Genomic DNA, 25,511 nt, shown 5'->3' with positions numbered 1-25,511 from the left:
GACCATTTCTGACCAAAACAAATATTTTTTTATTTTTAATCTACTTCTTCTTCTATTACTATTTTTTACAACGGCTTTCGGCAAATTTGATAATAGATCATAGATGGCAGAAATCAGAATAATCAATAAGCAAAGCAAGAGCATTGAGTAACGATCACTCAGTGGCACTGACCTCCATTATAATGGAGATCAGTGCTCAGTGGCCACTGGCCAGGCTCCATTGACATAATTTCAGCAGTTAGTGAAAAAAAGGACTTGCTGTCACTTGATTCAAGTGCCAATGTCAATGTTTATGTCAAATGTCAATGGGTGTCAATTTTTCAAAACGGTCTGCGTTGTTTGTATTTACTTTTTGCTGTTTTATAATATTTTAAGAAATGGAGGACAAAGTAGGAATGCCTGGTGATACTAGAGGATTTGATGCACTAGTTTCGAGAGAAAATTTAGAAAGGAAAGCTTTATGTAAGTAAATAAACTTGTTTTTATCACTTGGTCAAAAGCAGCCGTTAGGTGTCAAACTTCAAAAGTCTTATCAAAATAAAAAATTTGACATTCGCAACTCGCCAATGTTTTCTAACCAAATCGTATTTTAACACTGAATTTGCGTTTATTTTAAAGCCATGAATAAACTTACAACGTTTACTATAAAGGAATTGCAAAAAGGCTACATCGACAAACTGTTTACGCCCTCAAATATCATAGACTTAAGTTTGCAAAGAGTGAAACAGACGAGTGAATTGAACGCTTTTATCACGGTAACTGGTGATATCGCGAAAAGGAATGCATATGAAAGTGAGAAAAGATTATTTGTAGACCAAAAACCACGTTCCCTTGACGGTATTCCTATAGCAATCAAAGATAATTTCTGTACCAAAGATGTACCAACAACATGCGGTTCGAAGATGTTAAAAAACTTCGTACCGACTTACAACGCAACAGTTTACGCTAAATTAGCTAACGCTGGCGCCAGTCTGATCGGAAAAACTAATTTAGACGAATTTGCGATGGGCGCAGGTACGGTAGACTCCATATTTGGCCCCACAATGAATCCCTGGCAATCTGATGCAAATTGGAGAATAGCTGGTGGTAGTTCCGGAGGCAGTGCTGTCGCAGTAGCATCAGGAGCTTGTGTAGCCGCCATTGGTTCAGACACTGGTGGCTCCACCCGGAATCCCGCTGCCTTATGTGGTGTAGTCGGCTTAAAACCAACATACGGACTAGTCTCTAGATATGGATTAATACCGTTAGTAAACTCAATGGATGTACCTGGTATTTTGACTAGAAGCATAGAGGATTTAGCTCTTGTTTTAAACTGTGTAGCTGGCCAGGACGAATTGGATTCCACTACACTTAAATTTAAGTATGAACCTGTAGAAATTAAAAAAGACTTCGACTTATCTAAAGTAAGAGTTGGTATACCAAAAGAATATCATTGTAAGGGCATGAGTGAAGAAGTTATTGATATATGGAGGAATGTTACGGATTTTCTAGAAAACAATAAATGTGAGGTGTCCTCAGTGTCTTTACCGCACACATCAGTTTCTATAGCTGTCTATTCTATTCTTAATCAATGTGAAGTAGCCAGTAACATGGCTAGGTATGATGGACTAGAATACGGATTGAGAACCAACAATGATAATTCTACAGAGGAATTATATGCTTCAACACGATCAGAGGGCTTCAATAATGTCGTACGATCAAGAATATTCTCTGGAAACTACTTTTTACTGACCAGGAACTACGAAAAGTATTTCCTTAAAGCTCTCAAGCTTCGTAGATTGATATCTAATGATTTTGATTCAGTATTTACTGGTGATGACAAAGTAGATTTGTTATTAACGCCAACAACTTTAACTGATGCTCCGACATACAAAGATTTTGCGTCAAAACATAATAGAGACCAGTGTGCTTTACAAGATTATTGTACGCAGCCAGCGAACATGGCCGGAATCCCTGCTCTGTCCATACCTATACGGTTATCTAAGAACAATTTACCACTATCTCTACAGTTGATGGGCCCAGCAAAATCAGAAGAATTGTTAATAAATGTAGCAAAACACATTGAAAATTATGTTAATTTTCCAAAGATAAATATTGATTAATTTTTGTGTTATATGTTTGTATTTAATTTGTTAATAATATTAGATGAAATAAAAATCAAATTTCTTTAATTTTGATTTTTATTCCCTATTTCTTTAAACTTGTGGTTTCTTTTTTTGAAAACTCAATTTTTCAAATATTTATTTACTAAGTAGTAGCAATAATAATCACAAAATACAAATATATTGTGGTAATTTTCCTCTTTATCAATCTTTTCATTAAAAAATATTTAATTAAAAAGAATATTATGACTAAGTATATTACCATTGTTGAATCAAGAGAACTGGAGGACATTGAGGGAGGCCTTTGCCCAGCAGTGGGACAGCATAGGCTTTTAAAAAAATACCACCATATTCTATTGCTCAGTATTCTCATTCAGTGAGTCTGATATTCTTCTGCTGCAATGTGAATTTCCATCTGCTATACTTAAAAAAAGACGGGTTGCACTCCGGGAGTGCCGGCAGAAGTGAAAACTTGATTATTAACGTGGTTCATTTTTTTTAACCCATTTTTTATGAAAATCGATTTTTAAAAAATCGATTTTTTTAATTAATCGAAACGCTTACAATCGATTAAATTTTTAACCTACTTTTTATGAAAATCGATTTTAAAAAATCGATTTTATTAATAAATCGAAACCCTTACAATTTTTTTTAACCCATTTTTTATGAAAATTGATTTAAAAATCGATTTTTTTAATTAATCGAAACCCTTACAATCGATTAAATTTTTAACCCATTTTCTATGAAAATCAATTTTTGAAAAATCGATTTTTTTAATTAATCGAAACCCGATTAAAAAATATTGACAATCGAAAAAAAAACAATCGATTGTTCGATTAATCGATTTCGATGACATTACAACACTCTTCAACCGTCTTACGGTTTTTCGATTATCACGAGCATCTGACGTGAGTTTCACTGTTTTTACCCATCCCACAAAAGTGCTCAACGCCGCTAAAGAAGTTTTCACTTCAATGATATGTATTCTGTGGCTATACTAATAAAAAACTTTCTAATTTCAGCGACATTAACAACAGACACACTCAACAATTTAAACATATCAATAGAGGCTCTACCGCATAAATGTCAGCACATACTCCAACAAGTAGCCAAGAATCAACTCGAACTAGATCTCGAACAGCTAGACCCAATCTCCATAAACCTACTTTCAACCAAACACCAGACAGAAATAATAGAAGAAGAATACGAGATACTGAAACTGAAACAGAAGAATGAGGAGTTACAGATGAAGATTGACAGAAATAATAAGTTTATTGACGAAATGAAAGACGATTTGAAATGCTCGAAGCAGTCGTTGGCATCACAAGACCCGAATCCTGATAACGTGCAGGATTACATCAGACAGCTGAAGACAAAATTGGCGTCTTATGAAGATAACTGTGAAAAAGCACAGGTAGGGTTTGTTTTACAGTTCGACAAGGCTTTACTTTAAATGAACGTGGCGAGAAAAGGAACTAAACGCTTCTATCATACAAAAACGTCATTTTTGACATGTGTTTGACAGTTCTCCTTTACCAGCAGCGCTCCCGTCAATGTCACCCACTTTCATATTATAAAGCCTTGTCGAGTTGTATGTAAATCCATACTACAGTTCGACAAGGCTTTATTTGAACGTGGCGAGAAAAGGAACTAAACGCTTCTATCATACAAAAACGTCATTTTTGACATGTGTTTGAAAGTTCTCCTTTACCAGCAGCACTCCCGTCAATGTCACCCACATTCATATTATAAAGCCTTGTCGAGCTGTATGTAAATCCATACTAATAAAATATGCAAAAGTCTATAGGTTTTTAGCTGTCTTTATACTTGTATTTGTTTTGTGTACACTTCATGCTTTATTAGCGTTTTTTTTTATTTAGAGTGGAAATACTTTAAGGACTTTTATCCCTGAAATATGTATGGTTCCTGTATAAGACACACCCATAGGTATTCTTAGTTTTTTTACATGTATATAGATAATGCCAACAAAGTCTGCCCTGTTTAATCCTTCGTGGATTCTTGGAAATCTATTGTTATTCTGTTGCAGTGGTCCGCAACCTTTTTTTCATGCGGGCCACAAACATGTTTTAGTCTTGGTGTAGTGGGCCGCAACAAAAATTTTTTAGGGTTAAAAAATAACATTACTTCAAAATTAACGATTTAAAAGTGCAAAAAATTTAACGGCTATTACGTAGACTTTACATTATTTTGCCGGTGGGCGTGAATTTCAAAATTGTTTCACATCACGCGGGCCACAAATAAAGTCCCGGCCGCGGTGGGGATAGCGGTTCTATTGTGTCTCACTTGCCGGTGAGCTTATGGGGCTTGATGGGTTAAACATATAATGCTTAAACTCATTGCAATGTTATAAAAAATCAAATTCGAATTTCGAATGTTCCAGAACAAACTGACAGTTCTCGCGGTGCCCGACGCCATCTTGCCGAAGTCTCTTACGTCACTGATGACGACACTCGCCTCGCTCCGTGAAGAGGCTGCCGAGCTGAAACTACGAGCTGACGACGTGAGGATGATCAGGGAAGCCAGAGATACTTTTAATAGGCTGAGGAGATAACCTTGGACTAGAATATGCGCAGAATATCGACAACACACTTGCAACTATTCTGATGTTGCGAGTGTCCATGGGCGACGGTAGTTGCTTTCCATCAGGTGACCCGTTTGCTCATTTGCCCTCTTATTTTATATAAAAAAATGCATAATATTTTTATACACCCCCCCCCCCATCCAAGGGGGGGAGGGCAAATCAGATTTTTATAAGCTAGGTGTTTATAAAGAATAAAAAAATTATAATTTTTAGTTGAAAAATATTGTATAGCAAACAAATGGCAAAAATTCGTTTTCTTAATTTTTTATTTTTATAGATAATATACTTAGTAGGGACGTCAACATGATCCAGGGGGGGCAGCTGCCCTCCCTGGCCCCACCCTCGGTACGCCCATGTATAATACTATACCTACTTATAGTACCACAGGTTACTAAACAGTTACTGCCTATTTCACTATTACACTTTCAATGAATAGGTATTGCAAATAATATGAAATAAAAGACTTGGTACATTTGGTATCACGATGTTTAATTTGATGTCTCGTTTATTTTCTTGATAATTTCGTATGCTGCTTTGTCTATTTCGCTGTCGATACTGACTGTACATGGACACACTTCAAACTGCTTGACTGAAACGTAAAAGAAATATTAGATTAATTATTTATACTAGAGATCGCCCAATGGTCGACATTCGACCTTAGTTTCAACGACATTAGGAGTTAGGACTACTACCTATACCTATTTTGTAAAAAAATATTGACTATCATATTTTTTTTAACTATTGTCTATGACATAAACTTATATTAAACTGTCGTATAGACCACCTGCCAACCTGAAAATGCGTGACCATTTTTGATCTGTGCGTGTGCTAATGATGTATATTTTACTATCGATAGTATAGTATTTTTTTAGTCCGTTCGAGTTATTTAACCTGAGTTTCTATAAGAAATAAATAATATGCAACTTTGACAGATTTTGTATTTCAAATAAGTTATCATAAATTTTAATTGGCAAAAAAGGTGACGATTGGAAAGCAGATACACATTTTCGTTTGGAATGATTTTTCAATCGTCATTCGTCGGATATGTTATGACTTATGACATGAGGTTCATATAGGGGTAAATAATATACACATAAGACATTATAAAGTTACTTATTTATTACTCAGGTAAAATCTATCTGGTAAATCAGCCCTTACATTGCTGCATTGAAAGTAAACAACACACATAGTATATTATATTTTATTCTTAAATTAAATACATATCATAAAATATAATAATACTTTTGGGAGTGCCTCCGTTGCCGGCATCGGCTCCCAAAAATATCAGTAATGGGAAGTACGGTAAATATACTGATTGCAGCCTAGATATAAAACAACGACTGCCAGCGCTGGCACTCAAAATGGGAGCCGGTGATAATGCGTAAAGCGCTAGGTTCCAGTGCCGATACACAAATTTGTAAAATAAATTATAATTATACCTTAGGGTGTGTATGTGTTCCTTGTAGAGAGTTCACTGTGAAAGTAGCAGCGCTGAAAGACCAAAAAAATTTTTCACTTTTGTATGGGGAAACTCGTGACGCTCGGACCCTTGCCCATATGCCTTAAAGTATTATCACTTATTTTTGTTACACCCTGTATATTCGACTTTTAAAGGTGAAGGTTAGGTACCTATTTGTTCAGCTGTGGATATTTTAGTGTTTTGTGATGCATTTTCTAGCTTAGCTTTAACTTTTTCCTTAGCTCTCTTTTTTCAGCTACCAAAAAGTAAGATTTTGCACCACAGCTACAGTTATAACTTATAAACTCCGTGGTATACTTCCGAAGGTACTGAACAGAACTTCAGATTCCTTATACATGTTAGAGAGTTTCAGCGTTGTTTAAAGAAGCAAAGATATTGTCTTTAAATGCTACTATGCAGATCACATTTATCAGCATCTTCATCATCACCACCATTAATCAATCCAAGATTCAAGCCCCATACGAGCACCGGTGATCGCGACAACAATAGAATACAATAGCATTTCCGAGAATCCCCGATCGAGGGTTTCAAATAATTATGCATCCTTACAATTATTACTACCTTATTATTTGTACTTTTCATAGTCATTTAGCTCAAGTCTGATGTTTTTGATCATCATTCTGTTTGACAAGCGATGTTTGCTGAATAGGCGCCGGCAGCCTATTCGGCAAACACCGCGTCACTTCGGCAAAGTTCGGAAAACGGCGCCGGCAGCGGAGGCACTCCCTAATAATTTTTATTACAAACATTTTTAACCGACTTTAAGGAGGAGGTTAGACGTTCGGCTATTTTTTATGTATGTTCAACGATTACTCCGCCGCGCCGTTTGTGAACCGATTTGAAGGTAAAGACAATAGTAATATTATACTTAAATGAACTAAAAAGTATTAAATAATCCTTATTCTGTATTCAGTATTTCTGTTCTCAATCTTCATAATTTTGAAGTCGGTACCAGTCCTATTAAGTATAATATAAGTTGCAGTTATACCTATTCTATCAGAGTACTGTCTATCATATTATTGAAAGCTGCATTCAATGAGTATTAGATTCAAGTGACTGATCTGTGAAACCTTGATTTTATACTAGGTATGTCAAAAGATAATTATTACTTAAAAATAATCGTTAAAATAAGATAATATGTCCTTTTTAAGGTGATAAATATAAAGGTAAATGATTTTTATTTTAGTTTTATGTTATTGTAAAATATCGATAAGCATATCGATAAATTTGATTCAAGCACTAGCGTATATGTAAAAATTTTTAATGAAAAAGTATCTTCAAAATTTGTGTAATATAAGAACAATAGTAACTTTAGTTACGCAAAATATGAAAGTAAAAGGGAGGATTCACAATATTTTATTTGAAATAGAGAGCTAAAGACAGAATAGAGCAAAAATAAACACATCGTAGCAATTAGGACATGAAGATTAATTACGGGTGAAATGTATATTTTTCAGGATTATTCCTATGATTTACACTGCAATCACTCACAGCACAAGTTATTATTGTTATATATAATTGTATTTGTTGAAAATAACATACGATTTAAATAATAAATTGCAAATACCGAAAGGGCATAAAAACGATTGACGACTTTTGACGACCTGTCAAATAAAAGTTGTTACAATTTTCATTAGACTGCCTCTCTCTTTTCATCTTGTTATAATTCCATAAAGGATTTTCTTCTCTCTCGCACTCTTTGTTGGTCTATGCATTATAAGTTTATGGTCTATGAGACTCAGGTGATCTCAGACCGGCCGTGTAAGCATTGTCTAATAGTATCTAAAATTCAATAAAAAAAGTACAATCCATTTTCAATTTGTCACCTTGTTGTCAACAGACTTCAACCATAAATAAAAGAGTATAATTCGTATGTATAGGCTTGTCACTCAAAAATATGTCGTTTCTCATGTGTGTGTGCTGTAGTGTGTGTAATGTTTTATTTGTTAAAAATATGTATGATAAAAGCATACTTTCAAAATAATATTAGCTCGATGCACTCCTTCACCATATAAACTATAACTGTGCAAAATTTAATTCACCTACGTTTCCCCATTTTTCGTCAAAAGGGATACAAAGTTTTTGGCTCACGTATTAATATATAGATTATAGAATTCTAATCTAAGGCCGGCCGTATACACACTTTTTCCGTATGCGATTCCCGAATTAGTTTTCCGTATTCGGAATTCCGTGAGACTAGCGCAAACGTTCGTTTATATCACGCGCGAACGCGCCGGCTTGCACTTGAAACGTACGCGCGGAATACCTTCCGTTCGAAACAGGCGAATGGATGGCGCCCATTACTTCCATACTAATATTATAAATGCGAAAGTGTGTCTGTCCGTCTGTCTGTCTGTCCGTCTGTCTGTCTGTTACCTCTTCACGCTTAAACCGCTGAACCGATTTTGCTGAAATTTGGCATGGATATACCTTGAGTCCCGGGAAAGGACATAGGATAGTTTTATCCCGAAAAAGTGTACGGTTTCGGCGCGATAAACAAATTTTGGCGCAACGGAGTTGCGGGCGTCCTCTAGTTTAATATATTTTCTACAGATTCCACGCTTTCGGATTTCCGAATACGGAAAACGTGCACGTGGGAGAGCCATGCTTCGGCACGAATGGGTCGGCTCGTACGGAGAAATACCACGGGCTCACAGAAAACCGGCGTGAAACAGCGCTTGCGCTGTGTTTCGCCGAGTGAGTGAGTTTACCGGAGGCCCAATCCCCTACACATTTCCCCTCCCTACCCTCCCCTATTACCCTATTCCCTCTTAAAAGGCCGGCAACGCACCTGCAGCTCTTCTGATGCTGCGAGTGTCCATGGGCGACGGAAGTTGCTTTCCATCAGGTGACCCGTTTGCTCCCTTGTTTCATTTAAAAAAAATGCGGCTAGCCTTGTACCATAACTCACGCAAAATAAAATCTTAGGTAGGTATGCACAGAACTTGGCTGCGAAATCTTTACCTCATCACAATTCGACACAGGCGCGAGAAAGATAGAATGCGCGTTGCACACTTCACAGGGAGGTGAACTCTCCCCAAAATGTAGGTAGGTATTGCGCCTATTTATCCTTGACACCACCCAGTAGCGGCGTTACGGCAGGGTCCACGCGACCGCCCAGGGCGCCGAATAAAAGGCGCGGCGCAGGTTTTTTTTTTAGCTCTAAGCACCATGGGCATCGAAGAAATCTTGCCCAGGGCGCTGGTAGTGCTTAAACCGGCGTTGACACCACAAAAATCTCGTGTTATTGCTAATTAGTACATAGCGTAATATGAAAACTCAACTCTCTCACCTTTGTCACCCACACTCCACAACGGATACCCCACTCTCCCGCAGCCATCAGTATTGACAGCGGCCTCTACCGTCGTCTGCACCGCCCGCGCCCTGGGCTCCGTGGTCTGACAGGGTGCTTCGCGGCGGTGGTGACTGTGGTGCGTTTGGGTGGCGCGGGTCCGACAGTTCACTATTTTGGCCTGGGTATAGCAGACAGACATACACATTTCTGCATATTTTATAATATTAATATGGAAGTATGGATTTCAAAATATAACATCGTCGCACTTGTCTCACCAGTATAGTAGTTACAATAATATGGTGGTACCCCAGTACAATATAGCGTCGGATAAATGACGTCATGACCAGTATACTGGGCAATACTTTGGAACACACGCTAAGTCTACAAGGTGTTACAAAACAAAGTGATAATACTTTAGGTTTTGTGTGTATCCCTTAGGCCGTGCGCCCATTGCGACTTTTTCTAGTGATGCAGTGGCGATACTGTCGCATATTTGCATCAATACAGTCGCGATGCAGTCGCTAGCTGTGTCATGTGTGTTGTGTATGGAGTTGCAAATGCGACTGACTCGCGTTAGTAGTGATGCAGTCGTGCGCTTCATAGTCGCGCGACTGCATCGCTACTACAGCTGGTATAAATAGTCAGTACTCAAGATCTCGGTCTCAAGACACGGTTCAGGCTCTGTGATTGGTTGGCTGTCAAATTTGGACCAATCACAGAGCCGAACCGCGTCTTGAGACCGGGTCGCATCTAACTATTTAGTATTTATACCAGCCTAAAATTTGCAGTGGGAGAAGGCCCTTATGATATGGAGTTGATTGTGAAAGTAGCAGCGCTGAAAGAGCAATTTTTTTGTGATTTGTATGGGCAAGCACCCTAGCGTCAAAAAAGTAGCTCTTTCAGCAGCTACTTTCACAGTGAACTCTATTATGTAATGGACACATACACAATCTAAAGCCCTAAAATATTATCACTTGTTTATCACTCACCCACTGACAAGCGCGCCGCTTCCATTCCCACATGTCCCAGGAATAGTCCTTGTCGATGTGCGTGGCTCGTGGGTGCGTTTCCGTCTGTATGTGCCGGTCTACCACCTGAACTGGAAATTACATGAGAATGAGACACTTGACAGATAAAAATCTAGCGTGAAGTATTCAAATAAAACATCAAAACTAGTTATGTTGTCAAAAAATAAGTAAGAAGTTTAAAAGAAGTTTTAGCTTTGTTCAGGGTACCGAGTGTGAATTCTTGTCATTTTCCAAAGAGAAACGTAAATCACGTTATTTAATTATATTATTCAGGAAAACAAGACCAACGCATCGCCTCTGGTGGCCAAAGTCAGTAACTTACAGGTTGGTTACTGATTTTCGCCGACAGAGGCGCTATGTGCGACGTAAAAAAAACGTAACTCTCTCAGATTCGTTTCTACACAAATTGTAGTACTTAACTATTACTTATTAATAGCACTAGATGTCCCGGTGAACTTCGTATCACTTCCCTCCTAGTATAAACCTTCCCTGGACTTCCACGAACATTTTAAGACTAAAATTAGCCAAATCGTTTTAGCGGTTCTCGAATTTTAGCGAGAGTATCAAAATTTCAAATTAATTTTTATTACTATAGGCGAGTTTTTTCTTTATTTTTAGTTAATCTTGACTTACTTTTAGGCTCCACTTTAGCGACTAAGTCCGGTATGTTCCTAACTCTAGTCAGTTCATCTTTCAGCCGCAGTAAGTTGATGACGTCAATATTGTTTCTGGCATATTCCAGCACACCATTTATGTATCTGAAACATGTAGGTATGATGCAAATGGCGGACCTGCGTCATTTGGTCGGGTAATATCAAGTCTATGTTTGTTATGATTTGTCAGCTGAGTTTGAAATAACTACTGTCTAAATATACGTAGCCGAAAAAACGCAGCCGAAGTTCGGCATGATAACGCCTGCAATGTAGGTACAGGCCTATTTTAAAATTACCGATGGCACACCATGCCGAAATTACGTCGCGTTATATTGTATGCGTATAGACTAGGACGAGTCGGCGGAGTACCGAAAACTATTCCACCTCAATTTTTTATGCGATCCTCTTCAAATTGCCCTCCTGATGATATAAATGCATGTTGCCAGGGCGCAACCCGGTGCCATATTGTTTAAACAAACATTGTTTAAATTGCAAGGAATTGTTATTTTTCAACCGAACATTTTTTTTTATATTCTTCATTGAAATACCAATAAAAAAGATCCTATGACTTTTTACGATAAAGTTAATATTTTTAAAGATATGAATTTTTAAAGGTTCGAAAAACCTCAAATTTGGGTACTTTCGACCGATAAAAAATATATTAAAAAAAAAATGTCAAAGTAATATACATTTTTAAATTCTATATACAATACTAGACGTTCCGCGTAAATTAGGTATTTCATAGAAAAATTAGTCCACAAAAAAAAAGCCTATGATCCTTCACGTGGTCTACTTATCTGATCCTAATAATAGAAAAAATGCTCTAGTAGTTCGTGAGATAAGCCCTTTCATATAATTTCCCCCGTTTGAAAACACTTTCCTCTATTTCTTCGCTTCTATTAGTGCTTGTGTGATAAAATATAGCCAGTAGCCTTTCTCGATAACTGGGCTATCTAACACTGAAAGAATTTGTCAAATCGGATCAGTAGTTCCTGAGATTAGGGCGTGCAAATAAGCCCTTTCAAATAATTTCCCCCGTTTTTCCCACATTTTCCATTATTTCTTCGCTCCCATTTGTTTTAGGGTTATAAAATATAGCCTATAGCCTTCCTCGATAACTGGGCTATCTAATACTGAAAGCATTTTTCTAATCAGACTAGTAGTTCCTGAGATTAGCGCATTCAAATAAGCCCTTTCAAATAATTTCTCCCCGTTTTTACCACATTTTCGTCTATTTCCTCGCTCCTATTAGTCTTACCGTGATAAAATATAACCTATAGCCTTCCTCGGTAAATGGACTATCTAACAGTGAAAGAATTTTTCAAATCGGACCAGTAGTTCCTGAGATTAGCGCGTTCAAACAAACAAACAAACTAACAAACTCTTCCGCTTTATAATATTAGTATAGATTGAATAATATAGTTAATAGAGATTTCAAAAAATTTCATTGTTTATATCTTTTTTTATCTTAGCAAAAGTAGACAAAAAATTGTGTTTTTTGTATGGGAGCCCCCCTTAAACAATTACTTTATTTTAATTTTATTATTAATTATTAAAGTACAAATATAATTAAGGATTTCGTGAAATTTTCAAGTGCCTCGCTGTTACTATTATTGATTACGAGCAAAAAAGGCCAAAAAATCACGTTTCTTGTATGGGTTAATATTCCTTAAATAATAAAAATATAGTTATTTTATTTTTAGTATTTGTTCTTATAGCGGCAACAGATATACACAATCTGTAAAAATGTCAGAAGTCTAGCTATACGGGTTCTTGAGATACAGCCTGGAGACATATAGACAAACAGGCAGACGGATCTTTCTTTCTTTCTTTCGAATTCTTAGTAAACCCTATTAAGTATTAAGACTTCTGAAATTTTCACAGATTGTGTACCTATATCGTAAAAAGTCATATGAACTTTTTTATTGGTATTTCAATAAAGAATATTAAAAAAAATTGTTCGGTTGAAAAATAACAATTCCTTGCAATTGTTTAAACAATGTTTGTTTAAACAATATGGCACCGGGTTGCGCCCTGGCCCATGCATTTATATCATCAGGAGGGCAATTTGAAGAGGATCGCATAAAAAAATTGAGGTGGAATAGTTTTCGGTACTCCGCCGACTCGTCCTAGTCTAGTAGCAGCGTAGCGCATTGCTGGCGTTGGTAATCATGCCGAACTTTGGTCGCGTATTTTCGGCCTAGTGTTTTTAACGTATTTAGTTGTGGGTGCCATCTAGTTGGATAAACTTTATAGTCATGTACCTGCCTACAATCTATCTCTCGTTTTACGTTTCGGGTACCGACTACCGGCCCTGAAAAGCAGTGGCGGCCTTTTGCGAGGCCCCGGGTGGAAGGTCTTTGCGAGGCCCTGGGCGGCAGGTCTTTGCGAGCCCCTTTGTCTTCTAAAAAAACACCTTGCAAGGTCCCTGCAAGCGCGAGGCCCCGGGCGATTGCCCTTTTCGCCACCCTCCTAGGGCCGCCACTGCTGAAAATCTCAATATATTAACCTTCTAGGCTCTAAACTAAACCGCTTAGCCATAACCACGCTACAGAACCCGTAGCTCTTGCCGTCACACGTGATGACTCCAGCGCCACGTTTGGCAGGAACCAGGGCACCCACGTTGAGACACGTGGCGCAAAAACCCTGAAACTGTAAAGAGAATTTCCTTGAAATGATGACAATGATACGAGCAGTTCGCACAAAAATAAACTTGAGAGGTGTCAAGAGACACCCGGATGGAACGAAGCTTAGTTTATTATTTCTTATGTACAAAAACCTGTAAGTATACACTAAAAAAATCGTCCTTACACCACACTGTTCAATGCGAGAGAGAGAGAGACAGAGAGAGAAACACGCTCTACCACGTGTCGTGTCAAAAGTGTCGTTATAACTTTTCGTCTTAAGTTTTCCTGTCTAGCCCCTTTCCCAACGCGCGATAAGGAACTTCGTTCCAAAAACGAAGCTAACTAACAGTTTCAATAACATTTACCACAAATCACAATCAGCAAAACCGCTATCATTACCTGAATATCTCCAGTCACATTCCCATAATCAAGGTTTCCCCCCTCTACTGCTTTCTTCATTTCCATCCCAACCACTTTTTTGACGTCTGGAGTTATCTTCACATGATCGTGGATGCTGTTGAGACTAGTCATCAGCCTGTGTACGGTAGCTAGGAGGTACATGATGTTCTGAAGACTTCGCCAGACCGACCACAGCTTTCTGAAGAGTGGCTGAAATAGATTTTATAATATAATCCTTTATATCCTTTTCTCCACTCTGCCGATTCGTTTTGGTGGCTTGGGTCTTAGAAGTGTGTCCAGCGTGTCTCTTCCCGCCTTCCTTTCTTCAGCTCACAGCATCCATCCTCTCTTCATTCAAATCATCACCAATTCTTTTGGAAACATAGGCATTGTATCACTAACTGAGGCGATCAACGCTTGGAAACGTGTTTGTCCCAGTGACGTTCCTGTCAACCCCAACATCCAAAAGAATTGGGATGAACCCCTAATAAAATTGGCACAGTCAGAGATCCTAAGTTCATCGTCCACTACAGATCGCGCGCGTCTCCTGGCGTCCGCTGAGCCGGAATCAGGTTATTGGCTACAGGCTTACCCATCATCCAATACCGGAACACTGTTAGACAATCATACATTCAACTTATCACTCAGTTTGCGACTAGGAGCTAATATCAGCGAACCCCACCGCTGCCACTGCGGCGCCGCAGTAGACCGCCAGGGTCACCACGGTCTGTCTTGTCGACGCAGCGCCGGCCGCCAGTCCCGCCATGCTTCCTTGAACGACGTGATTCGCAGGGCCCTTGCCTCTGTCAACGTGCCGGCCACTCTCGAGCCGAACGGTATCGCACGTGACGACGGCAAAAGGCCCGACGGAATGACGCTCGTTCCATGGAGCCGCGGGAGGCCTCTTGTTTGGGACGCCACCTGCGTGGACACGCTAGCGGCGTCACATGTAACGGCCACAACAAGGGAAGCGGGAGCTGCGGCGGCACAAGCAGAGACAAACAAAAGAAGAAAATATGAAGCACTGGGGAATGATTACTTTTTTGTACCTTTCGGGGTTGAAACCCTGGGTCCGTGGGGCCCTGGTGCCAAACAAATGTTCAGAGAGTTATCCCAAAGACTGGTTGAGAAAACTAACGATCTCAGAGCTGGCGCTTACCTCGGCCAACGTATCAGCCTTGCGATACAGCGAGGTAATGCTGCCAGCCTCTTGGGTACATTGCCCGCAGCCTCTGACTTAGATTTAGTTTTTTATATATAGTCTTTGTTTTATATTTTAGCATTATTTATAGCAATTATTACTTATTATTATAACTAGCTGTTGCCCGCGACTTCGTCCGCGTGGACTTCAGTTTATAGCGCGCGATGTCAACAAAATTGGTGTCAAAAGCTTTTATAAAAAAAACCCTGGTACCCCTTAAATCAATACAGCTGTGCAGTGTGCACACAATAAGTATTTCATTTTTAGGGTTCCGTACCTCAAAAGGAAAAAACGGAACCCTTATAGGATCACTTTGTTGTCCGTCTGTCCGTCTGTCAAGACCCTTTTTCTCAGGAACGCGTGGAGGTATGAAGCTGAAATTTATATCAATTACTCAGGTCTACTGTCCCTTGAAGCTGTGAAAAAATCAAACTTCTAAGCCAACGCAATCAAAAGATACAGCCGTTTATGCCGCAAATTTTCGACACTTGCAAGGGAATCAAAACCTACAGGGTGCTTCCCGTGAACTCAGAATCTTGAAATTTGGTACGAAGCAACGTCTTATAGCATAGATAAAGGAAAAATTACGAAAACCATAAATTTTTAGTTACATCACATAATATATTTTTTTTTAATAATTTTAAACTTACTACCCATTTCCTCATAAACGCGTAGAGGTATTAAATTGAAATTCATACCAAATACTCAAGTCTATAATACCTTTAAGCTGTAACAAAATCAAACTTCTATGTCAACGCAATCAAAAGAAACAGCAATTTAAGCTGCATATTTTGAAACTCGCAAGTACTCGCAAGGGAATCAAAACCTAAAGGGTACTTCCAGTCGACCTAGAATCTTGAAATTTGGCATGAAGCAACGTTTTATAGCACACATAAAGGAAAAATTCCGAAAACCTTAAATTTTTAGTTACATTACAAAATATATATTTTTTAATAAATATAAACTTATTACTTTTTTCCTCATGAACGCGTAGAGCTATTACTTAAACGATAAAGAGATCTTTGTCTTAAATTTATGCTCCTCCATCTTTCCCCATTGTAATGTTATGAATTTCATTTTGCAATAAAAATACCATAGTTATGACTCGATTGTCGTAATGAACGAACTTTGTAAACCTTGCAGGTTTGTACGGAACCCTCGGTGCGCGAGTCCGACTCGCACTTGGCCGGTTTTTTTATATTAAACTTTATACTTTATGCCAAATTTTAAAGCTTATTTAGCCCTCCAATTACACAACTTTACCCATAAACTATTTATCATTGATAGATTTAAGGTTACGTCACTGCAGATAAAGTACTGAGTTATTAAATACCGTAGAATAGATATAACAATCGAAAAAAATCGAAACTTAAAAAGATGATACCACGTCTTATAGAAAGACTTTTGAGCAAGCGTCAGCGCGATGTAGAAGACGCACGGCGCCATCTATTATGAATTGTTGGAACTAACTCAATTTGAACAAATTTACGCATTTTCACCCCCTTACAACCCTTTTTTCCAGTAAAAAAGTAGCCTATGTCCTTTCTCAGGCTTTAGACTATCTGTATACAAAATTTCATTACAATCGGTTCGGAAGTTTTGGCGTTTGGCGTGAAAGCGAGACTGACAGACAGACAGACAGACAGAGATACTTTTGGCGTTTGGCGTGAAAGCGAGACTGACAGACAGACAGACAGACAGAGATACTTTCGCATTTATAATATTAGTATAGATTATGTGCACACTGCATAGCTGTTTTTGGGTATTTTGATTAATTAAGGGCCGCGCTACACCGGAAGCACTTACCAGGGTATTAAAAAGTTTTTAAATTTGACACAAATTTTGTTGACACCGCGCGCTATAAACTAAAGTCCACGCGGACGAAGTCGCGGGCAACAGCTAGTATTATACATAAAATATGTTTAAGATTTTTGAAATTTTATTTTAATACACATCCAAGACCCAGGAACATTGAAAACTTTTTGTTCCGCCTGCGGGACTCGAACCCAGGACCCCCGGGATGAGCGCTGGCCACGCGCAATGCGAATTCATTTTCATCGATATTTTCATGGAAATAAGATATTTTCCCACATCAAAATGTAGCCTATGTCCTTTCTCAGACTCTAGAATAACTGTATACAAAATCTCATTGCAATCGGTTCAGTAGTTTTGGCGTGAAAGCAAGACAGACAGACAGACAGACAGACAGAGATACTTTCGCATTTATAATATTAGTATGGATAGTATGGATTAGAAATGCAGTAGGAGTTCTACATAAGATAAGATAGATTGATTATTATTATACCAAGTGATAATATTATTAAACATAATATTCTAACGTATTAAAAACTATAAACAAAAACATACTAACTAATAAGTATGATTAGTTCTATGTTACAATAAAGTAAAAAATAAAACGCCATCTGTTGAATCGTATTAGAACTAAAATGTTCATTCCATCGATATATTTCTGGATTTTTTATAATATTATACATAAAATATGTTTAAGATTTTTGAAATTTTATTTTAATACACATCCAAGACCCAGGAACATTGAAAACTTTTTGTTCCGCCTGCGGGACTCGAACCCAGGACCCCCGGGATGAGCGCTGGCCACGCGCAATGCGAATTCATTTTCATCGAAATTTTCATGGAAATAAGATATTTTCCCACATCAAAATGTAGCCTATGTCCTTTCTCAGACTCTAGAATAACTGTATACAAAATTTCATTGCAATCGGTTCAGTAGTTTTGGCGTGAAAGCAAGACAGACAGACAGACAGACAGACAGACAGACAGACAGACAGAGATACTTTCGCATTTATAATATTAGTATGGATTATCTTTATTAAAAACATATTATAATCCTTTATTGTAGTTAAACGTTTGTAAAGTCAGTAAGGCGACATTTGACATGATGAAATGGTGCAGGTATTGTGCAATATCTGCTGATAAACAGACAAACACTTGTTGCTTACATGTCGCAAGATTACGTCTTATTTTTATTTTTTATTTTTTAAAACGTTTATTCCAAATCAAAAATACAAAAGTGGCTTAAAATAGTTTCCCGCCAAACTAAAAAGTTTATTGGCAGGTATAACGGTAATAATTAACCGACTTCCAAAAAACGAGGAGGTTATATATTCGGCTGTGGATATTTTTGGTCTCGGGAGGACGTGGGTACAATAATTGTAATGGGGATCGCCCAGGGCGCCGGATAAAAAGTTGCGCCGAAGGCAAATAAAAAGGGGAGTCGAAGGCAAATAAAAGGAGACGTCGCAGGCCGCCCGCTTTAAGAACTCGATAACAAATCTCCGAAGAAATCTCGCCGGCACTGCGTATATGGGTACGCGAAAGGAGAGTGATAGGAATGCAAATGCGAGTGAAGGTATTAATTGCTTGTCCGAGGTGAAGAACGAATGACGACGTTTTCATGATTTTTGAAGATTGAGGTTGACTGTTGAGTCCATGTTGAGTCGGATGAAGGAAATCTCTGAGAACATTAACTATAATGACACCGACAGTACCTAATATTCACTGAGCGTACTCACATAAACAGTAGCAGCAGGCACGGCCGTCTTGTACTTCACGGCTAGATGTATCTCCTGTAGCACTACCCTAGCTCTCTCCGCGCTCTGGGCGGAGGACTCAGTGATGGCCGCCACGTCTGACAGCAGGCGCCGCAGGAACACCTCGTATTGACGGTAGAATGTTATGAGGTCAAAGATACGTTTGTTTGCACTGGAAGGGGTTTGAAATTAGTAGTTAATATTTCGAGAAATTCGCCATTGAAAATTGGGCTAATGCACCTATGCTTCAATCCGTCAATCGCGTATGAAGATGAACATTTCTTAAAATTAAGTATTATTTTTAGCAATATTCCGCGAAATAAACCTCAACCTGTAAGTAAATGAGTGAGTGTACGCATAGGCATGCGTACAGCACCTCCCTCCTCTCCCACACTGTCTATGCGTACACCCGCATGCAGGAACGTGCAAACACCAATCACCATGCACCAAGCAGTATAGTGTTAGCAAATTCATCCATATAGATCTCTCACCAGGCACCACCACGCAATTTAAAAACCTCGGTTCTTGCACTAGTAGTGACTACTAAGTAATAAGTATTTTACCTCCTCAACCCCATCGTCACGATTTCCCCCGCGTCATCAATGTCAACACCGACCGCAGCTGTCAGCGATGAGACGCGTTGCGTCACCGCCGCAACAGTTGATGATAGCGCCGCGGCACACGCCCGCCCCGCGTCGAGGGTGGTGAATGTCACTGGAATTTAAATAACACATCTAAAACAAACAAGCCGCCTTACCTACCCCCGATACTGATATACGATTATGATTAGTTTCAAATTGAGCCGCAGCACGATCGTGCGCTAGTATAACTGTCAGGAGTGGGAAAAGCCGTTGAGATCGAATTAGTTCCAAATTGAGCCGCAGTACGATCATGCGCTAGTATAGCGGTCAGGAGTGGGAAAAGCCGTTGAGATCGAATTAGTTCCAGATTGAGCCGCAGCACGATCGTGCGCTAGTATAACTGTCAGGAGTGGGAAAAGCCGTTGAGATCGAATTAGTTCCAAATTGAGCCGCAGCACGATCGTGCGCTAGTATAGCGGTCAGGAGTGGGAAAAGCCGTTGAGATCGAATTAGTTCCAAATTGAGCCGCAGCACGATCGTGCGCTAGTATAGCGGACAGGAGTGGGAAAAGCCGTTGAGATCGAATTAGTTCCAAATTGAGCCGCAGCACGATCGTGCGCTAGTATAGCGGTCAGGAGTGGGAAAAGCCGTTGAGATCGAATTAGTTCCAAATTGAGCCGCAGCACGATCGTGCGCTAGTATAGCGGTCAGGAGTGGGAAAAGCCGTTGAGATCGAATTAGTTCCAAATTGAGCCGCAGCACGATCGTGCGCTAGTATAACTGTCAGGAGTGGGAAAAGCCGTTGAGATCGAATTAGTTCCAAATTGAGCCGCAGCACGATCGTGCGCTAGTATAGCGGTCAGGAGTGGGAAAAGCCGTTGAGATCGAATTAGTTCCAAATTGAGCCGCAGCACGATCGTGCGCTAGTATAGCGGTCAGGAGTGGGAAAAGCCGTTGAGATCGAATTAGTTCCAAATTGAGCCGCAGCACGATCGTGCGCTAGTATAGCGGTCAGGAGTGGGAAAAGCCGTTGAGATCGAATTAGTTCCAAATTGAGCCGCAGCACGATCGTGCGCTAGTATAACGGTCAGGAGTGGGAAAAGCCGTTGAGATCGAATTAGTTCCAAATTGAGCCGCAGCACGATCGTGCGCTAGTATAGCGGTCAGGAGTGGGAAAAGCCGTTGAGATCGAATTAGTTCCAAATTGAGCCGCAGCACGATCGTGCGCTAGTATAGCGGTCAGGAGTGGGAAAAGCCGTTGAGATCGAATTAGTTCCAAATTGAGCCGCAGCACGATCGTGCGCTAGTATAGCTGTCAGGAGTGGGAAAAGCCGTTGAGATCGAATTAGTTCCAAATTGAGCCGCAGCACGATCGTGCGCTAGTATAGCGGTCAGGAGTGGGAAAAGCCGTTGAGATCGAATTAGTTCCAAATTGAGCCGCAGCACGATCGTGCGCTAGTATAGCGGTCAGGAGTGGGAAAAGCCGTTGAGATCGAATTAGTTCCAAATTGAGCCGCAGCACGATCGTGCGCTAGTATAGCGGTCAGGAGTGGGAAAAGCCGTTGAGATCGAATTAGTTCCAAATTGAGCCGCAGCACGATCGTGCGCTAGTATAACGGTCAGGAGTGGGAAAAGCCGTTGAGATCGAATTAGTTCCAAATTGAGCCGCAGCACGATCGTGCGCTAGTATAGCGGTCAGGAGTGGGAAAAGCCGTTGAGATCGAATTAGTTCCAAATTGAGCCGCAGCACGATCGTGCGCTAGTATAGCGGTCAGGAGTGGGAAAAGCCGTTGAGATCGAATTAGTTCCAAATTGAGCCGCAGCACGATCGTGCGCTAGTATAGCGGTCAGGAGTGGGAAAAGCCGTTGAGATCGAATTAGTTCCAAATTGAGCCGCAGCACGATCGTGCGCTAGTATAGCGGTCAGGAGTGGGAAAAGCCGTTGAGATCGAATTAGTTCCAAATTGAGCCGCAGCACGATCGTGCGCTAGTATAGCTGTCAGGAGTGGGAAAAGCCGTTGAGATCGAATTAGTTCCAAATTGAGCCGCAGCACGATCGTGCGCTAGTATAGCGGTCAGGAGTGGGAAAAGCCGTTGAGATCGAATTAGTTCCAAATTGAGCCGCAGCACGATCGTGCGCTAGTATAGCGGTCAGGAGTGGGAAAAGCCGTTGAGATCGAATTAGTTCCAAATTGAGCCGCAGCACGATCGTGCGCTAGTATAACTGTCAGGAGTGGGAAAAGCCGTTGAGATCGAATTAGTTCCAAATTGAGCCGCAGCACGATCGTGCGCTAGTATAGCGGTCAGGAGTGGGAAAAGCCGTTGAGATCGAATTAGTTCCAAATTGAGCCGCAGCACGATCGTGCGCTAGTATAGCGGTCAGGAGTGGGAAAAGCCGTTGAGATCGAATTAGTTCCAAATTGAGCCGCAGCACGATCGTGCGCTAGTATAACTGTCAGGAGTGGGAAAAGCCGTTGAGATCGAATTAGTTCCGCGCGCGGCTTACGACTGTCGCGATGCACGGAATTGTACCTTAATACCTTTAGGGGGCACCATGGCAGAAGAGGAAAGGTTCAAAGACCGATTCTATTAGACATATTCAGATAGTCAGATAGCCCACGGCCCGACGGCATAGATTGTTTAGGGCAATAAGTAGTCATTAATCCGCCACAGGCATTACGACGATGCAACGCAACATGGCTTTGCTCATTTATCATCATATCATAAATCATATCAAGGATACTCACAATCCGGTATGCCCTCGCCTCCTCTCCCGCAGTCCCGATTAAACAACCTCACTCCAGAGACCAGTTCCACCAGTTCTTGCAGCTGGCCCAGCCGCTCCGGCCGAGGCAGGTCCACGAAGACGCGCAAGTCGGGCGCAGGGAACACGCTTTCGAGCGCCGCTATGCCTTCTTTCAGGGTCTGAAAGAAGCGGCGGCGAATAAGAAGGGGCGCGCTAAAAGCAAAAAAAGCCACAGACCAGTACTACCAGGCGAAGAAATCCCGCCCAAGGCGCTGGTAATGCTAAAACCGGCACTGTAGTTGTTGTTGTTGTGGTGCAGTTACTGTCCAAATGCTTTACGCTCACAGTCTTGTATATTTTGTGACGCGTCCGTGCATTGCATCAATCGTTTCTATTCCGAAAAAGCAACGCACTGGGGCACAGTGGTTTCACTCTTAAATATTGGTCCATATATTTTTTTAATTTTACTAAGGCCCGTATTTTTGGTCAGTACTTAAGAAGCGCCTCGGCCTCAAGGCGCGGTTCGCCTCTGTGATTGGTGCAAATTTTAACAGCCAACCAATCACAGAGCCTGAAACGTTCCTTGAGGCCGAGGCGCTTCTTAAGTTCTGACCAAAAATACGGATCTTTGCTAGCACATTGCTCACCATGACAGCTCCTGGATTTCCCAAGCCACTGGAAAGCACGACAAATATAGATATCTTCCTATACAACTTCATGTATTCCGCTTCTGTCGCTGGATCTGCGTCTAAGATTTCGTTTATAAGCGGTTTGAGACACTGCTCTATAGAGGCCGTATGCTCATCTACTAGTTTGGTAAGTGCACCATAGTTTGTGTCGACAGTGTGCTGCATTTTGAGCGTGTATATCGGTGTTTCGGAGCCTGAAAGTAACACCAACGCCAATAAAATAAAAGGTATCATAATAATTATAATAGGGACTACAGACTACTGCTTAGAGAGAAAGACAGACATAAAGAGAAAGAGAGAAAATCTCCCAACAGAACAAGGTACGTATAAACTCTATAATCTATATTATATTTTATCTTCTAACGGCCGTTCCCAATATTCAATCTATCTCTGGTTTGACATGATACAACCGATCGCAGCTAACATTGAATTGACATAAAATATATGTCTCTAATGTCTAATGCCCATGTTGGATGCGAGTAGCAGGAGATCGGTCATCTTGGCGTTCATTGAGAGAGGCCTATGTCCAGCAGTGGACGACTATAGGCTGATATGATGATGATGATGAATGTCTAATGTGAGCTATTCCTATCTCTAGTAGGGCAAAACCAGAGATAGATCAAATATCGGGAACGGCCGTAAAGCAGCTATCCCCAACCCGCGGCCCCCAAGCGGTCCGCCGGGGCTTTATCTGTGGCCCGCGTGATATAAAACCATTTTGAAATTCATGCCCACCGGCAAAATAATGTAAAGGCGTCGTGAAAAACGTGAAATTTTTTCCACTTTTAAATCGTTAATTTTGAACCCTAAAAATTTTTGTTGCGACCCGTGACACCAAGACCAAGACATGTTTGTGGCCCGTGTGAAAAAAGGTTGGGGACCACGGTTCTAAAGAATATGAACTATAGAGTATTTTAGCCCTTGACTTGACGGAACAATGAATATGAGATGATAGAACGCGTGAATTACTTTATTCGAAAGTTCTTGATTGTGTGAAGCAATGATATTCTATGTTACTAACGTAACTAGATTGGAAGTTTACGGTAGCAACGCGTTGCCACTTCGAAGATGCCTGCAGGCATATCTCACATGCATAATGACATAACGAATATATGACTTGACATTGTCTTTTGAACAAAAAAGTGGTTACGCATTTCTGAGAATCTTTTGTAAGACATTGCTACTCTAGTATTTTAGAAACTCATTGGTGTGAAGCGTTGGTCCGGGCGCGCACTAGCGGCCAGGTCGCGGCGGCCATCGAAAGTATGGCGTGGCCGCTGGCCGCCGTGCGGCCAGGTGCGCGTGGTCTATGATGGTTTCATACTGAAGTGATTATCTCGATGGCCGTCGCGACCTGGCCGCTGCGGTTTGGCCGCTAGTGCGCGCCCGGGCTTACTGTAGTTAAAACTTAAAACATTCAACGCTTTATCCCGGCCATACATTCCCCGAATTTCTGATCAGAAAAATTCGGACGCCCCGCCCCACTCATACATTTTGACACGTCAGAATTCTGTGGTATGCGGGGTCTACCTACAACAAAATGTATGAACAGAGTGCATTCCGGCGGGCGTCCGAATTTTTCTGATCAGTTTATCACACACTGCAATGTCCAGTTTCTGGAAAATAACAATTTGTTCCATGTCCATGTGATCCAAGTCCACCCATAGACTTATATTGAGTCCACCATACCTGGCGCCCTCTACTTTACCAATTCCAAACTAAATTCCAGTAAGTCCTAAATCTTTTTGGAAATAAAAAAACACTTACCGACTATCATCCTCACACATTCTTCCACGAAGTTTTCCAAATGTCTTCTATCTATACCACTGGCGTTACCAAATTTTGGGTTATACAGCATGAGCTGTATTATGTATACCACGAAGTCATATTCTGGGGACACACTCTTCGCTTGACAATCACGGATTATCTCGTTTGCCATATTCTTTATTATGTTATCGCTGAACGCCATTTTTAAAATAAATTAATGTAATTTAAAAATAAGTAGTTAATTATTGAGTTGTTAATTGTTATTGAGACTTGAGTTTGTTTTGAAAGATATTGATTTATTTACTGTTGTTATAGTAACTAGCTTTTCAGAGATAAAAAATGTTCTTTTTTTTAGAGCAAGAGCCCTTACTCCGTTTCGTAAAGCTTTCATAAAGAAATTGAACTTTACTCTTTCTCGAAGGTCAGGTAGACCTTCAGAACTGAATATTTCCTAAAGTAACCGCGACCGAAACTCCATAGTTGCTGGTCGTTCTTACCTCTGTTATAGACTAGGGAAATCTTTAAAGTCGTGCCGTGCGGCCAGGTGCGCGTGGTCTATGGCGGTTTTATACTAAGGTATCTATCTCGATGGCCGTCGCGACCTGGACGCTGCGGCTTGGCCGCTAGTGCGCCCCCGGGCTTTCAGCTTTACAAAACGAAGGTAGGTCTGGCCCTCGCGGGCTCTTGGCACTTCATTTCAAATAAAAGTTAAACCATCCTTAGTAAAACCAATGAGTAAAACTACGCTTAAAGGTCTTTGAGTAAAACTGAC

The 25,511-nt window shown here is 40.4% G+C and overlaps 2 protein-coding genes across 3 annotated transcripts; one reads left to right on the top strand and one right to left on the bottom strand.

Moving 5' to 3' along the window:
* Positions 1-319: 319 nt before the first annotated feature.
* Positions 320-4,758, top strand: LOC121737750 (glutamyl-tRNA(Gln) amidotransferase subunit A, mitochondrial). Of its 2 annotated transcripts, none has more exons than XM_042129435.1 (3): positions 320-462; positions 3,125-3,516; positions 4,504-4,758. In XM_042129435.1, the coding sequence occupies exons 1-3, from the start codon at positions 378-380 to the stop codon at positions 4,672-4,674; spliced, it is 648 nt and encodes a 215-aa protein (XP_041985369.1). In that variant the 5' UTR covers positions 320-377; the 3' UTR covers positions 4,675-4,758. The 2 variants fall into 2 exon arrangements, with proteins under 2 accessions (XP_041985369.1, XP_041985370.1); XM_042129436.1 differs by lacking the exon at positions 320-462 and adding an exon at positions 532-2,078 and having other exon boundaries at positions 3,136-3,516.
* A 434-nt stretch (positions 4,759-5,192) lies between these two features.
* On the bottom strand, positions 5,193-24,962 carry LOC121737897 (cilia- and flagella-associated protein 206-like). The gene is made up of 11 exons (XM_042129630.1): positions 24,740-24,962; positions 22,931-23,166; positions 22,285-22,462; positions 19,520-19,670; positions 18,939-19,128; positions 14,187-14,396; positions 13,670-13,812; positions 11,141-11,265; positions 10,469-10,578; positions 9,477-9,657; positions 5,193-5,293 (listed from the first exon to the last, which is right to left on the bottom strand). Exons 1-11 carry the CDS (start codon positions 24,939-24,941, stop codon positions 5,193-5,195), a joined length of 1,827 nt encoding a protein of 608 aa, XP_041985564.1. The 5' UTR covers positions 24,942-24,962.
* Positions 24,963-25,511: the final 549 nt, after the last annotated feature.

The sequence above is a fragment of the Aricia agestis genome, chromosome 21, assembly GCF_905147365.1.
Source record: "Aricia agestis chromosome 21, ilAriAges1.1, whole genome shotgun sequence".
NCBI lineage: Eukaryota > Metazoa > Arthropoda > Insecta > Lepidoptera > Lycaenidae > Aricia > Aricia agestis.
The sequence above is the reverse complement of the archived record's forward strand: the minus strand, read 5'-3'. Positions and strand labels throughout refer to the sequence as shown.

What these genes read in the sequence shown, in the direction of transcription:
- LOC121737750 (XM_042129436.1), top strand. Translation starts at nt 621, where the DNA reads ATGAATAAACTTACAACGTTTACTATAAAGGAATTGCAAAAAGGCTAC. An exon ending in ACATTGAAAATTATGTTAAT is followed by an intron (nt 2,079 to 3,135) that starts TTTCCAAAGATA and finishes GCGACATTAACA; the next exon opens with ACAGACACACTCAACAATTT. An exon ending in ATAACTGTGAAAAAGCACAG is followed by an intron (nt 3,517 to 4,503) that starts GTAGGGTTTGTT and finishes CGAATGTTCCAG; the next exon opens with AACAAACTGACAGTTCTCGC.
- LOC121737897 (XM_042129630.1), bottom strand. Translation starts at nt 24,941, where the DNA reads ATGGCGTTCAGCGATAACATAATAAAGAATATGGCAAACGAGATAATC. An exon ending in GAAATCCAGGAGCTGTCATG is followed by an intron (nt 22,463 to 22,930) that starts GTGAGCAATGTG and finishes CGCTTCTTTCAG; the next exon opens with ACCCTGAAAGAAGGCATAGC. An exon ending in GTGGAGTGTGGGTGACAAAG is followed by an intron (nt 5,294 to 9,476) that starts GTGAGAGAGTTG and finishes TTTACGTTTCAG; the next exon opens with TCAAGCAGTTTGAAGTGTGT.